This window comes from Triturus cristatus, chromosome 3_2 (genome assembly GCF_964204655.1).
Source record: "Triturus cristatus chromosome 3_2, aTriCri1.1, whole genome shotgun sequence".
Lineage (NCBI taxonomy): Eukaryota > Metazoa > Chordata > Amphibia > Caudata > Salamandridae > Triturus > Triturus cristatus.
Window position 1 is genome coordinate 519,946,530 of NC_140584.1, and position 16,457 is coordinate 519,962,986.

Consider the following 16,457-nt stretch of genomic DNA (forward strand, 5'->3'; position numbering starts at 1 on the left):
AGAACACTCACAGAAGGGATGCATCCAATGCCTGATCAAGATTGCTATAGACTGATTTGATGCATACTTCCTATACTCCAAAGTCCCACCACAGTCACTATCCAGAGTATCCCTTGTAGATGATTTTCTTACCTTTTAGGATGCTTTAATTAGAGGAGTGACTAAATTGAACATCAATATAGGCATGCCTCAACCAACTGTTTGTCATCCTTGAAAGTCTGTAGCCAAGGCCAGCTCCGAAGCCTCTTCTGCCTTTTTTACCAAGTCTGTTGGGCATTGTGGAAGAAAATATTCTTAACCTGTCCACCTTTAAAGCAGCTACTCCAAGACTTCTTAAGAAATACAAGCCACCCCAACAAGATCCTGATTTTCTAAAAATGGATCCTAAACCTGATTCAATTCTTGTTACAGTGGTTAGACTGAAGCATGCTTCTGCTCCAGAATCCACAGCTGCTCCCTACAAAGAGTAAAGAATGAGCGCTACAGGGAAATACATCTGCAGTTCGGCTTCCACTCACCTTAAAAATGCCATTACAACAGTTTCTGGAGAGATATCACAGAGATGAGATATTATGAAATATTTTGTATCTGGTCTACCACCACATAGGCAACACAATTTTTGTTTTTAGAGATGGTTAAATAAATCTTTTTATTCTCAAACCAGTCCATCAGTGCCACAGTTGATTCAGTCTGAGCTACATCATTCTGTCATGGGATTTCATTTGGAAAATTGTCTTGGCTTCATTTTTCCTCTTTAAAACCTGATGTTTAATTAAAACTCGCAAATTGACCTTTACCAAGTGCCTCACTCTTCGGGCAACATACTGAGGAAGAGCTGGTCAGGCTGAAACAAAGCGGAAACGCTCAAAGCTGTTTTCTTTGGAAGCTTATTACCTCATGCCAGTTTTTGGATAGCTTAGATTATTTACCTATACAATTAGTACTTCACTCTTTAAGTTTTCATTTTTAGGAACAGGGCTTTAAGTTGGCCAACTCCCTGCCGGTCTCAGACTTGTAGTAATTAAAAGCGGGCATTGAAACCGGCCTCTATCCAGCCCTATATTCATGTCCTTACCTGTAACGGCAAGATCTCTGATTGATTTATGAACAGTGGTTAAAAAAAAAAACATTAGGGTAATCCGTCAGTGATTTAGTTACTCTATAGTGCGTTTTAATTTTGCATTCCCCAAGAGTGTTGGCTATATTCGATATGATTCTGTATTGTGTTCATGTCCGCATATTGCTCTTGAATAGTCACCTCCAGGTATTAACTGGCTTGAAAGCTCTGGAGCTGAAACTGAAGGCAGTACTAGTTTCCCACACTGCCTACCAGTGGATCAAAAAGGGATCTGCAGAGCATAGAGAGCAATGTTTATGTATTCCAGTTGCAAATGTCATTCTGTGCAAATGTGTATGAAGCAGTTAAACAGATGACAAAATATTGACTGGGCGAAAATAAAAGAAAATGCTGTACATACAGATGAGAGGGCACATGGTGTGTTTGGTGGTGATGAAGTGAAGGAGATGTGAGGAAGTGCATTCAGGAAAGTGAAGAGATGGTACTGAAGAAGTAAGAAATGAGGTGTAAGATAGGCAGATGGACGTGATGTGAAGAGGAAAAAGGGTGTACATGTCTAACAAAGTGAACATAACCTGATTGACGGGCACTTTGAAGACCTCTGCCACTTCCCTAGGTCTCAGTACAGTTTAATTCACAATTACAGAATTGAAACCTATTCAATTTCAATAATTTACAACAAAATCGTTCTTGTTACCCTCTATTAAACATCTAACAACTATTGACAGTCAGGTGTATGCCAGCTATGTGTTGTATATCTGGAGCTGAGAGCGAAACCCAAATACCGGTCAGGTGGTACACTATAAAAAGCAGCAAAATGTTTAAACCAAACTCTTAATTACCTCGGTCACACCATTTTAGAGCCGCCCCCAATTTTTTTCATCCCACTTAAACCCCTTCTTTGGAAATATCATTGACACATAAATGTGTCTTAACAAGTATTTTTCTGATCTACTTAGAAGCCATTTGTTTGTTAATTGATTATTTCAGGAACTAATGGGTCTTTTTACAAACCTAGACCTTGCTTGTTGTTTGCATCCTTGTTTTTTTCCTACTAGGAGCTACAAAGCGCAAAATCAATTTGATAGTGCACGCTTTGCAGAAGTTTATAACCCTAGGAAATTTTGTTTAGTTTTTGCATTATCCAATTTGTTTACTTTGGTGATATAATGTAATTTTGTAAGACTAGCATTAAAAATCGTATCATGCAAACCGTGTGGAAAAGCCATTTATAGTTTGATTACAAATGTTTCCCACTTGCTGGTGTACTCATTAGTATCTTCGCTCTCAAACACATGGTGTCTGAGCAAGACTTCCTTGCTTAAGATTGAAAATGCTGCTGATTGTGTCCGTTTCCAGATTTTTATAAATGCCTCTTAGATCATATGAAGGAGTCTAAAGCAGACCCATAATGCAAAATACATCCAAAGATATAAATGGTGTGCATGGTCTTTTTATTCTAAACGTTCTACTACATTAGGATGAACATTATAAATGTTTGTTTCCTTACCCGGTTTGTTCTTTTAAAGAAAATAGATGACCTTGGCATATTTGTTTTTAACATGGAAAGACTGACGAGAAATCTATCTACCCATTCATATCGTTTGTCAAGGAAAATGAATCGGCCTAATGGGGGTACAAAGTGTTTTTTTTTCTTTTGCAAACTCAGTTTACCTGGAAGGTTTGCCCAGCATATGTTTCAGGGCATTACATGATCCGCGACATAAGAATCATCTAGTTGTTTTTTCCACCATGTAACTTGTCACTTTTTTCTTCTATCTTAAACAACTAGAAATGAACACTTAAAACCTACCATCTGTCTCCCATATGCTGTTTATTACTCGGCACATTTAAAGTGAGTGTGCGTCCACGTTCACAAACTCGCACACTGACATATTTAAAGCAACTTGTGCGTCTCATCCTCTTAAATATCTGATTGCAAGGATCCAGAAAGATGCCACCTGCCAAGTGATAACTTTCAGCTGTTAAAGGTAGAATGAAGTGGCAGAAGTCACATTCTAAATAAGGATTAGCAAAACCAGTAGGTCTTGTCGTGTAATTTCCACTAATCAGTAGGAACTATGAGTGTGTGAACATCCTAAATTTAGGATGGTGCCAGACTGGTTCCATGCACCCTTGGGGTTATGTCATCACTTGGACCAGCTAGCTCACAGTGCCATCGTTGGACCCCCTAACCTAGACAGGGAGCGAACAGTTCTGGCAACTACTGAACATGACAACACTGATCTCTCTGGAACCGTGGTGACCGATATAGAACCTTTCGCTCACACTCGTGCTCTTTTGCTCAGAGAAATATACAAAGAAGACACGAAGGGACGTTTTTCAATATTTATTGACCCAATGTGATTCTTGCATAGAAAATGTGTGCTGCAATGATCAATAGACTGAAGCAGATACGTTATAATAAGTGTCAAGACAGTGAATAAAACTAGAGGTTCCACCATCTTGTTGAGGCAACTTATATATACATTCATATACAGTATTAGAACAGTCTAGCGTACTCCTACGATGCCAACCCTAACCTACGTGTCTAAGGTGTAAATGTATGGTCTGCCAAGAAACCCTCTTCTGGATGAGCTAACCCCTTTACCTGGTGGGTAAGAGTGTAGAACCCCGTCTTGGTCACAAACTGGAAACCCCTCACGGAGATGTCAGTCAGCAGCTGGGAGAAAGCTTCAGCGTTTAAGGACCCTTCAAAGTAAGCGGAAGTGTCTCCTATAATTATACTTGGGGAAACAAAAGGTCTTATATAGAAAAAGGCATACTTGACTTGTGCCAATATTGTGATCAGTCTCCCATTGTTTGAATTCCACAGATAGGTGTGTCGCCATATGGACGAAATAACAAACACATTTGTATAACTTATGTGAGGACCTTGTACACATTGCCAATACAGTCCGATAGTGTACTCACAAAGTTCTCCGTGTTAGCAAGGTCGATGTTTCCCAAAACTAACCCAAGTGCCACTAACGCAAATGTGCGTCAACAGTCGATGTCACAAAGTGAAGGCAACTTTAGGAAATCATCATGTACATAGTGCAATTTCTCTATTTCCTACCAGGCCAACCATGGGCACATGACACCTACTCCTCATACATAGGTTTGCTAAGAAGTTTTCCAAAGCAAACTAATTTCTTCTTTAAAAAATGCATCCGCATATATAGAGGACAATACAAAAATGTATACAGTAAAAGGGTGATAAAAATTGCTTTACAATCAGGTACTCGTGCAATTTAGAGTTCCAAAGCATAAAGAAAGTTGATAGCGGTTAAAAATATTTTATTTTAAATAAAATATAAGACAATTTTAAACAAATTTGAAGTTAAAAACAGGCCAAATCAAACGTTCCCACCACCATGCCAAATCTTTATATGTTCCAAGCGGTAGATGAAACATTGCTGTTCCAGCAAACACAGGCGATGATCCCAGAGAGACCCCGGAGCACATTGATAGCATAAGTATGTTCCCATCCAATCCCCTCAGTAGCCGCTGAGGAAGCGAGGTCCCCCACTCGATGTTTCGTTGAAACAGAGCCTAGATACAAACCACCAAGAAAGCTCATAGAACGTGGCCAGGAGCAGTTGAATCTGCAAGGGACAGTTTGGCCTTCAGCGGGTCCATTGGGATGTGTATGTCTGAAGGTTCAACCAATTGCAACCCCAAGCACAAGTCAGCACACTTGTGAGTGCACAAGAGGCAGCGGAGCACAGGCTTTAAGCAATGAAGCCATGCAGGCCAAAATGACAGGAAACCATGCTCTTCCAGCTCTCGAAGCAAAGGCGTGCCAAAGAAATGCACCATGCGTTCACGGCACAACAGGACCAGAGTAAGTACCAGCTCCATTCGATTTTGAAGTGGGACATCTATTGCAGAGATAATTTTTTAAAAGTAATATCCCTGCCACTAGGAGCGGGACCAGCGGAAGACCTCCAAAAATGCTTCAGAGGATGGAGAGGACAAATGATGAAATAACTCCAAAACACTGTCTGGAAGGTGCTGAACAACCCAGAGCCAATGCTCCCAATAAATCCTACAATTCCAGTTGTACTAGATTTGTTTAAAATACTATGGGCCAGCTCCCCAAAATGTTGTGGGGAGTTGGTACGGAGAATCACCTGTATCTCCGAAGAGGAAAGCGCCACCTAAAGGTCAAAGGTCTCCCTGGCTGACGTGAAGGCCACATCTTTTTTTTTAAACGAGGCTTTCAGTTTGCTGACTGCATCAACACGCACATTGGTATGATTAATTGAAGGCCAATGCGTATCCTACCCAACTACACAGGCAGGCAGAAACAGGACTTGTGTACAGCATGTAACAATGGAAGATACGGTCACCTCATAAGCAACTCCTGCTTTCAATCTGCAGCAACCTTGACTGTTCAACATCAGGTTACTCCCATTCAAGAACAATTTTAAAGTCTGGTATATCATGGCCGCCGGAGACCTTTTCAAGTATCAGGACAAGTTTGCCACAGACTATTTGCATGTTCCATGCAACAAAACGTCCTTGCATACAAGGAGCCCACTTAAAGAATTCTCGCAGTCAGAACAGCTGAGAAACTTGAGTTTCCTTATTCTGACACCAGAATGTGAAAGGAAGCTCCCATTGTTCTTATATGTACCCTTCACCCAATGCTTCATATCTGCCCACTTGCTGGTGTTGTAGACAGTACTGAAAGTGGAAAGTCGAGACTGGTAGTGTAATGTACCCATCGATTATCAAATTCGAGGATGCTATCATCAACAGTAAAAGGTAATTTATACAGTCTTTCAATGTCAGTGTATTTAGCAACCTTTCATGCCATAGTTATCTGTTCTGAAAGGTGGTATTGTGAGACATTTGTGATGTTTATATGTTGCCATGGCACGTGTCTGTAGTGTCCAGCTTGACACTAGAATTGACCTAAGTTGGGACTGCCCATGTTGTAACGCAGACAAATCTTGCTGAACATCTATCGTGGATGAGACAATGTTACCTTAAGAATACATTCTAGATGATAGGGTAATCATACCATTGTCCACTACTGCAAGAGCCTGTTTGAAGTTTGCCCTGTCAATCTCACACAGCCATTTCAGCAGCCTCTTAAGATGTTTTCCATATTTCATTATAGATGGCATAAAGGAAGCACTTTTGACTTGTTTTCCGATTACCCATTAAAAAGTCCTGTAAGTCCAGGTCATCAGATAGTAGGGACAAGAGCGATTGTACCTGAGGCAGTGTCAAGGTTTTTAGCCGGCCAAGTCACAGCTTCCCAACACTGTGTTGTTACCACCCCTGAATGTTCACTCTGCACATCAAGCCAATTGGCTTTAAATCCCCTTGCTGTTACCTAGGAATCTATTCTGACATTTGTTAGTGTCTAGTGGCCAGACTAACCATCCCTTCCAATTGGGAATCTGATGAGTTGCGCTTACTCTTACGCAGCATGCTATCATTAGTGTTTTCATTGTATGGTGTTCACTCGTGCCAGTTGTCAAAACAAGTAAGAGTGGGCACCTATGGTGTGTTCAAATCCTTCATCTTGGCCAAGCCAAGACACGTCTGTTACAGTTTTATTCAGAAAAATCATTTGTTGTGGTATTAAACAGGCTCTAAATAAAGCCTCTTTTCTATGAAGCTGCCTATCCCCAGATATATTTTATATCTACTGTATCCTTCCAAAAGTTTAAACCTTGTACAGAGAGCAGGGAAAGGAAAGAAGCAGAGTAAATGAGTTTGGTGTCAATTAACATATCTTTGTTTGCAGGTGACGGTGCAAGCCTTTAATAAAATAAGGCTGGGTTAGACCCATCATAACCAGAAAAAAAAAGTCTAACTCCTGTGCGAATGTTTTTGAACTACCCTTCCTGGTGTTGGGTAATGTTCCCATTGTGTAAAGTTAAATTATTCACGAGGTGTACTAGCCTTGTACAGAATGATGACCGGAATATTGAAAACCGAACATCGCATCAAAATTAGCTGTACCATCATATAACTCATCGGAAGAAAACAGTGGAATTTTTAAAATCTTTTATAATTTCATATATTGTATCAATGACCGAATCACCAGAAATAGTACTAGGGGTGATAATTTCATTTAAGGAAGTTTTAAACAAATGCAGAATTCGCAAAAGTTCCGTGGGACCATACACCTCAAACATACATTGTCCCATACAATCCCATCTGGAACTGGAACAGCTGAAATGTTCACCAGCGACAAGTCTTTGTTCGCGGTGTAGTTTCAGAACCAAGTTTACTATGTGTACTGCAGAGCGTTCTGGGACAAAATGTCCATTCAGGTAAAAAACAGAACAGTCACAAGACCAATTCAAAGGGCTAGGGAAAGTAATGCAAATGTAATCCAAATGTGTAACCATGGTGAAACAAGATGTTCTTTTCAGCCAAAGATAGAGAACACGCACCTTCAGCTCAAAGGGGAGGGGCGGTGGTGCTTCCGATACGTGGGAAGAGAAGTCATCAAAGTCTATGAAGTATTCAGAAACCATCTGGTTTATCTTGGGCAGTTCGGAAAGTTGGTTCGAATTATATGAAGCCTCGATCTGTGGTACATTGACGTAGACCTTGTTCTTTTCAGGATTCCTCATTTAGATCTGTGTTTATGTAATTGACTAAACAGTTGTCGCTTTTGAAACGGGTAGACAGATTTCACTGTTTATCGTTGTCTCTTGTTGAAGATAGCAGGCTTCATTTGTAATTAAAGCTTCCATCTGAACCTCCTGTATGGTAGCAAGAGGAGATTGGTAGCTACCCAGGAGCTCCTACGGCATTACTGTTAAGAATCGTCCACTTAGTGTTGTTTGATCAGGTCAATAGAGACAAACAGTTTGTCTCGCACCTGGCAAGTGGCGGGAGAAGTACCTTCAAAAGCCATGACAGGCCCAAATTCTTACTTGTTCGCAATCTTTTCTCTGACCAGATCCCCCATCCTCCAGTATCCAGCCTGTCCTTTGCTGGAACAACTTTCACTTCTCCAGTGGCAGTGCGTTTTACTTAAACTTTGCTTTGTTCGCCCCAGAATCATTCAAATCCTGTAAAACAGCCAAACGTTCATTTATGTCTAACGGTGTTTCTGCTGCCACTGTGCTGGCGTTATAAGATCTGGAACCCACTTCTTAACCCCAAACAGGATCTCATAAGGAGTCCGACCATCCAGGGAATTTCTTGGCATATTGTTCAAAGCCCTCTGGACCCCATATAGGTAATGGACCCAACTGCGACCCAAGCCTAATAACCTTGTGTTAAAGACTGCTTTAAGTCCCGGTTTTTCCTATATATGACCATGTTTCCTTCGGGATGGTATGGAGACGAGAAATGCAGGGTCAAACCCAAACTTCCCATGGCCTCTTTGTAAGCCTGTGTGGTAAATGCTGGACCCTGATAAGAATGTGTGCCAACTGCTTATGTCCCAATAAAGACTCGCATATTCTTTACAACAGTTTGGGTGTCAGGAGATCGCTGTGGCCATACCCCCAGGAATCGAGAGCAGGCATCCACTACCACCAAGATATACTTGTATACCCCGTCAGGTGATAGGGGATCACAGTGGCCCAAATAAACACAAGCCAAGGGCTTGTTTAAAATCAAGGTGTCTGGGGTGGACGCGCCACTTTGCCCTGAGATGCAACATCTGTCAGCAGATGAAGAGTTCCGAAGTCCTTGGTCGGTTTGTAAAGACTCTGCCACCAATAGCGTTGCTGCATAGTGAAGATGTAGCAGCCACCCATGTGTGTGCAGAAGCGAGACCTTGTGCAGCCAGAATTAATCCTAGTCTGCGATCACTGTTTGGCATACTCTGTCCCCCACTCTTGGAATCTGAGCATACGGTGTGTTTTGTGCATCTAACTTGTAGGAGTCCTTGAGTTGAAAAACTTTCAGCAGGTATTTGTCATTGCATGCAGCATTGACGGCCACCATGATGTCTTTCTCTAGTCTTGTACTCTGAGTGATTGCAGCAACTGTGGCAGTGCGAGCTGTTACCTTTGCGGCCAGTGAATTCCCAGCAATGTAAATGCCAACACGTTGATAGCTCTCTGTATGAATAACATGAGCCCATGTATTGTAGTTTTGAATCGCACCATGAATAGTTGTACATGCTACTGGTTTTAGATTTTAAATGTGATAATAAGATATGCCTTTCTCTTTTTATAATATAGTGTTACTTGGCCTTCATATTTAAATGTATATATCATATATTTTGAAGTAAATCTGCCTACGGTTGCCCTGCGCTAGGCGTTTCCATTAATAGCAGGGGTTCACGATTTTCATATTATGATCCCGTGGCAAGCATTCTTTCAGCTGCGTTCCCTGTCCCCAAAGCAATTTGTGCTTCACTGTGCAGCCTTGCGAATCCCTTAATCCATTCTGACTTCAATAATGAAGATACTCATTATATGACTGTACACAATAACACATCACAATACATTTGGGGAATCCAGCACCTGTATTTTGTAGTGCCAGTACCAGAGCCTTAAGTTCTGCCAGCTGTGCCATGCATTCACCTGGCGACTGCTCCTAGGTTTGTTCACGATGGAAAGTTCCACTGTGCATACGACCTCGTACGACTACGCATGCAGCTGAAAATTGGTGTTGGTTCTGCTCAGCCTGCTGTAGGGAACAATCCGTATAAATGACTGACTTAGTCCTAGACATCTAGAGGCATGATTTCATTAGGCAGAGAATATTACGGCTCGTACTGGAGACGAGCTTGTTTTCGTAGTGTAGGGTCAAATCTGTAGTCTACATCTGTTGCAGTGAGGAAATTTGCCCATTGTATTCATCTTGGATGAAGAGCTTTAGCATTCGGAACGCTTGCTCTGGTAACCGCCTCCAAGGTTGATAACTGTGTCACGTCAATTTGTTTCCTTGAGCCGGGGCACAAGCTCTCACTACAGCAGTTTGAACTGCTGTCAGTATTTTTCCAGTAGGTACAAAACACATTTCTGCAGTGGTATAGAGATGCTATTTATATGCCATCAGTACGGTCACCTTCATGTGTACCCTGATGTACTTGTGATTTCACTGATCACCAGGATTGTATTCACACGTGTGTACAAATGTTTGGAAGCTATCCTGTCCGCTTGGACGGAACGTACATTTTCCGTTTGTTCTTGTGTCCAATGTGTGCTTGAAAAGTCTGGACAACTGAGATCGTAGTATGGTTTTACCCGTTCTGCATAATCTGGAGTTTATGTTCTGCCAAAATTCTGAATCCCTTATGTGGATTGTAATCTTTTCATAGTCGTTGGAGGATGGAGCAACGCACATTTTACGCAGGCTCTTGCCCTCACTTGACAGCTCGTAAGACACTGAGGTGGGCGATCTTTGAATTTTTTTAATTGAATCTATAGCCCACGTGAAACCCAAGATTATGCAGTCTACTCAGGTCAAGTGTTCCGTTAGGTCATCGTCCATTAGGTATATGTCATCTCCATAGGACAATGCCTGATCATCAACATTTTCAAGTAGTTCTGTAACTCTGCTTGAAAACAGCCCGGGGTAATTGTTATACCCCTGTGATAAATGTCAAAATTGTTAGAGAACCGAGCACCCTGAAGGCTTTCAAATATCTGCTTCCATGCACTATATTTTAGCAGAAAAATCCATTAGCGATGTCTAGTGTTATTTTGTGTTTCTTCCACACAGTGTTATTCATTAGTGCCGCACTGTGTGCATTTTGTACTGCAAATGTGCAAGTAGCTGAGTTTAGGTGTTTGTAATCTCATACTAGATGAAATGAATGATCTGGTTTCATTACAGGAAATAGAGCATTATTAATTGAAGAGTTACAACTTTCGATCACACCTTGATATTAAAGTTATTCTAGGATTTCCAGAACCTTGTTTTTCTGTATCCTTTATTGGATATTGTCTTTGAGGTTGTGGGGTTGTCCTCAATTAAATGTCATGATATGGTGCAGTCATTCCAGCCCACATGGTTGCGGTATAACACAAAAGCTAGCGCTAAAGCCCACTCCCTGGCCTATGAGTGTTTAATTGATTCTGGAATGAGGTCGGAAAAGGCTGGTAGAATCAGTTTGCACCTTTGGGCTACCCATTGCGAAGTTGGGTGGCCAATCATTTTGGCCACCCATATCATAAACTTGAGTGAGTTACTTCCAAAAGAGGCCATAAATTTGGGCACATCCACCTCCAACCGTAGTTGAACTTTGAATAAACAATGTGGAACGGTTACCCTGGTATCCAGTGTTTCTACCATGATATAATCACTCCATGCTACTCCCACCTAATAATCCATCAGGTTCAGGCGAACTATCGTGACTTCTGCCGCGCTGTCCAGCATTGTCAACACCCACACCCCTTTCAGAAGCAGTGTCCTCCCAATCCAGGGCATGCCTAATCTGGAGTCCAACTTCCTTCTTTTTAAATTGAGGTTATGATATTTTAGGCTTGTCTTCAGGTTAAAATTATGTAGTCAGACAAGCATTGTGACTCCTTTCTTGGTTTCACGTGCTAGTCTCATCTCGGACTGTTCTCCTCTCTCCAAACGTTTATTGAATGAATCCTGAGAGGAAAGAGGGGAATGTGTATCAGTATCCTGGTACCTATCTGACTGTTTGACATTATCACAGTTACTTTAGTAGTAACGGTTTTCAGTAGACTACTGTGTTGGAGACCCAATCCGTGGTTTTGTTTTGTCCTAGTTTTTCTTATTGTCCCACTTCTTCGTTGAATAGTCGGGAGCTTGCTTAGTTATCCTATTCAGAATTACTCTTCAATTGCAGTTTTCCTGGTCTGGCTCGCATATTATCTCTACGCAACATAGATTAGGTTTCTTTGATAATTTTAGGGGATTCGTGCTCCTGTTTTGAAGGAGGCAAATCTCTTAGGCGATGGCATATAACTGCTTCCCCTTTATTGTTACTCAACATTGTGGCAGATACTGCGACAAAATTCCCCATCAGTTTCATTCCCAAGTCCAAAGCTGGTGCTGCCCAGTGCTCATTCTGGACCAGTTTTAATACTTCAGGTACGACCGCCAAAGAAGGGGTACCATGTGTTCTGGTATATACTTCAGCATAGACTGGGCCCCAAGTGAGACAGTCCTCCACTGGGAGAGCCATCCCCATTTGCAAGCAAATTGTTAGCATCCTGTATTTTTCCTGCAGGCACGTAGGGGGAAATACTGCTTCAAGCTGGTTTGTTTTCTGTGGGATCCAAAACTGAATTTCTTCCCTTTTGGTGGGAACATTTCCTATAACTACATTCAGTATTAGTGGGATAATGTCTGGTGTAGCTAACTGTGGTGCTACCGCTTGAACAGTCTGTGCAGGTGTAAGAGTTAATGTTTGCATCACAAATTGGGTGAGGCTTCTGTAAATTGGTACTAGATTATTTAATCACGGCAGCGTGGCCTCCGGTCAAGTTGTTGAGACCGGGATGTGTTATGTAACTGGCTTGGACTGGCTGTTGCCCCCTCATTGCTGAGTGGGCCCAGTTTCACGTCTTGTATATTATGGGGGAAGGGCACCTTTAAACCTATTAACATATTCTTGGTAAGTGAGGGGGAACTTCTAACTCCTCATATGAAGTGCATTTATCTGGTATTTTGCCTACTTCATATTCATGAAATGCCTGTGAAGCCTCCTCTGCAGCAGAGCATGTAACCCAGGAGTAAAATAACTCTGTTGTATGTGCCTCGTGTGACTCTACCTCAAAAGTAACCTCCCCACCATCTAGTGTGAGGCCATGTTGTAGTAATTTTTGAGTGACTGCATGTCAGCAGCTTTCATAAATGTTTTGTGCCATGATATGTAAGAAATGAATTGCAGAACTCTGCTAACACAGTAGGAACTAGATGTTTTCATGCTTGAATTTACCAACAGCCAATACATAGGTTATACCTACTCAGCTGAGGAGGATTTTCCCTACCTTCACGGATGTCTCCGATTTAAAAGATGTGTAGGGATCTCTGAGGAGGCATGATTGAACTACTATGTTATCCATAAAAAATAAGAAACCAACCAACGGTGGTGGTGCAGTGTTGTGTAGTTTCCACTAATCAGTTGAAAGGGAGTGTTTTTGGGCGCCATAAACTTAGGATGGTGCCGGACTGATTCAACGCACTGCAGCAGGGTATGTTGTCTCTTGGACCAGATAGCTCACAGTGCCACCATTAGCACTCCTAACCTAGACGGGGAGCGAACAGTTCTGGCAACTACTGAACATGGCTTCCCTGTTCCCTCGGGAATTGTGGCAACCGATGTAGAATCTTTTGCTCAGACACTTGAGCTCTCCTTCACTCAGATAAATATACAACGAATACACGAAGGGATGTTTTTTAATATTCATTTAAACAAAGTGATTCTTGTATAGAAATGATGTGCTGCAATGATCAATAGACCGAAGCAGACAAAAGTTATAATGGGTATCTAGATGTGAATAAAACGAAGAGTTCCACCACCTTGTTGAGGCAACTTGTATATGCATTCATATGCACTAATATAGCAGTCTAGCGTACTCCCATGATACAAACCCTAACCTATATACCTAAGGTGTAATTGTATGGTCTGCCAAGAAACCCTTATCTGGATCATCTATCCCCATTACCTGGTGGATAAGTGTGTAGGACCCCGTCTTGGTCATGAATTAGACACCCCTCACGGTGATGTCAGTCAGCTGCTGGGGGAAAGCTTCAGCATACCGGGGCTCCTCGAAGTCAGAAGTGTCTCTTCTGATTATACTTGGGAAACAAAAGGTTACATATGGAAAAAGGCATCCTTTCCTTGGGCGGAGATTGTGATCAGGATGCCACTGTTTCTATTCCACAGATAGCTGTGTCGCCACCTGGACGTAATAAACGCATTTGTATAACGCACGTGCGTGCCTTGTACACAATGCCAAGTCAGTGTTATAGTGTTCTCACGAAGTTCTCCATGTTAGCAAGGACTATGTTTCTAAGAAACGTAACCAAGTGTCACAAATGCAGATGTGTGTCAAAAGTTGATGTGACAAAGTGAAGGCAACTTTAGGAAAGAACCGTGTACATGTAAAACCAGCACTATTTCCTGCCAGGCCGAACTCAGGCACATGATAGTTTGATGTGGACAGTCAGCATATCCGCTTTGCCAATGATTTTTTTTTTTTTTAAACATTTTTGTAAAACATTTTTATAGAAGCATTAAAAACTGGAGCCTTTGTGCTCAAACACATGCGCAAATAGAGGCTGTTTTTTACAAAGACATTAAATGATGGCCATCTGTGCATGTGTGCGCGCTCACGGAGGCCAACATCTTTGTAAGTTTTTGTCAATAAATATAAACAAAAACATTCTGAGATGGCTGCATGTACATGCGCATTCGGGTGACCATTTTGAAATTAGTTGAAAGTCCTTCAAAGATGACTGCTGTTGCGTGCACATTCAGAGGCAATCCTTTTAGGAATGGATAAAAAGCCAGTTACAAAATGTGGCCTCAACTGTAAATGGTATGTGAAGCGCAGCAGGTGTGCGATGGCCTTGTAGCAGTGCCTAGAGCAGATGGCCCTCAAAACTTAAATATATAAATCCACAAGCCCCTTGTGCTGAAAAATAAAAACCCCTTTCTTTGCGGGTGACGACGTTTTGTGCGGGCAGAACAGCATCGTTCATTAAGAAAGAAAACAATTGCTCATGTGTGCTCACCCATTGGCAATGTTGTAAGCTATGCTAGGCGTAAACAAATGTGAATGCCTATTGAACAGTCTGGTGCATTAGGAGGACTTGCTGAAAGCCCCTCTTAGCCTATTTTTATTTATTTTTTAAAAGAAAAAATGCAGCAAACCGGTGTGTGCCATTCAGTGCCCTAGAAAAAGTGTGGGGTGAATCTTTTCCCCAACAGCCTTCCCCCCTCTTATCCACCCCCCCCCCCCAGGACAAAAACAAGCAATTAATCGAGAATACTGAATTTGTGACCGAATGAATTATTTTTTTCTAATATGTTTATGGAGCGATGATGCAGAACTATTTCAAATTTTCCTGCTTCATAGTCTTTGTTATCTCGTTTTTTATGGGTTGCTCGGAAAGTCATCTTGCCCCCGGTGCATGCCCAGCGTCCATAATAGTCTTAACTACTGATTTATGGCGGCTTATTATTTTCTCTCTACACCAGATGAGGTAGGTTTCTTTGTTAATGTTGTTATTCCTGCTTCACATAAAGGATGATGAAGACAATAACCCGACTCCACAGAGCTATGATGTTGTTAGAGTACTTCACAAGCAACTCGTGGGTGTGGAACAACGAGAATACCAATATGCTAATGAGCCAGCTGAGCGCGGAAGATAAAAAGGCAAGTATAACCTTGTTAAAACATTAAATTGGCTACATTGTCTTTGTAAAATAATTTTAAATGCAAACATATTTATGAGGCAATATGAAGGTGCACTCGTAAATCGTTATTTTTTAGGTCTTCTATGAAATGTGGCAATCATTGCTTCAATGTCTTTTGTGTCACATGTTCGTTAATATAATTATCGTGCGTAGTTTTCAGTTCTAAGGAAAAGCGTTCATTAAGGAAATGTAAAGTTATTTCTTGTTTTTTTAAAGTGATGAAGAATAATGACAAACCTTGAAATAAATTGATATTTTTTTGTGATGTCATATGTCTGGTCCTATGGCTAACTCCCATTGTTCACATCTGAAGGCAGAGTATCGGTACCTGTGGCTACTGTCATAAGTGTCATTAGTGATGACATCTGTAAGGCCATAAGCAGTGCTCAGACGGAAGCCATTTATGGTTAGTTTACCTAATTAAAACTGGCAAATTTCAGTAGTTTTTATGTCTTGCTTTATCACCATAGCTCCACTTCAAAGTTTTTTTGGGAGACTTTCTAAAGTTTTTTAAAAAATGTATGTTCATTTCTCACAACCAAAGCGAACCATAACATCACTTTAATCTTCGTTTTTTCCCCAGTGAATTTGTGTTTTTTGCTCTACCGCATCAATGTGTTCCCAACCACCTTTTCTGATAGATTCTTCTAACTGCATTCCTCCCCTTTTGAATATTCCCAGGTATTGGACTTGATACAGAAAATCTTCACCAGTACCCCTGTGCGCAGGTTGGTGGTGTTATGCGGTTCTTTGCTTACGTTATTTTGCTCCGAAAGTGACGTGCAGAACCACATATAAGCCCCACCTATGTACACTGTCAATTCCTTTCTGTCCACGCCTCCAGATGCAGATCTGGAGCTATCGCATGTCTCTTTGAGACCATTTTCTATTAATTTAACTTTACATACCAGTATGTAAAAAATATATCACTCCCTAAAACCACACGGTTCAAACCTTTTAGGGGCTGTCGCAAGCATATGTCCTTGACAGATCCCCACCAGAATTGTCTTTGGTGTTTTGGTTCAGACCAGGACT

The 16,457-nt window shown here is 41.4% G+C and overlaps 1 protein-coding gene across 5 annotated transcripts in view; it reads left to right on the top strand.

Annotated features, from left to right (window-relative positions):
- The window catches only part of FAR1 (fatty acyl-CoA reductase 1), a 528,293-nt gene that overhangs the window by 462,605 nt on the left and 49,231 nt on the right, over positions 1-16,457 (top strand). For all 5 annotated transcript variants that reach the window (XM_085648214.1, XM_085648216.1, XM_085648213.1 and 2 more), the window contains one exon: positions 15,252-15,381. In XM_085648214.1, the coding sequence (XP_085504340.1) occupies positions 15,252-15,381 (130 nt within the window). The remainder of the gene's footprint in view (positions 1-15,251; positions 15,382-16,457) is intronic.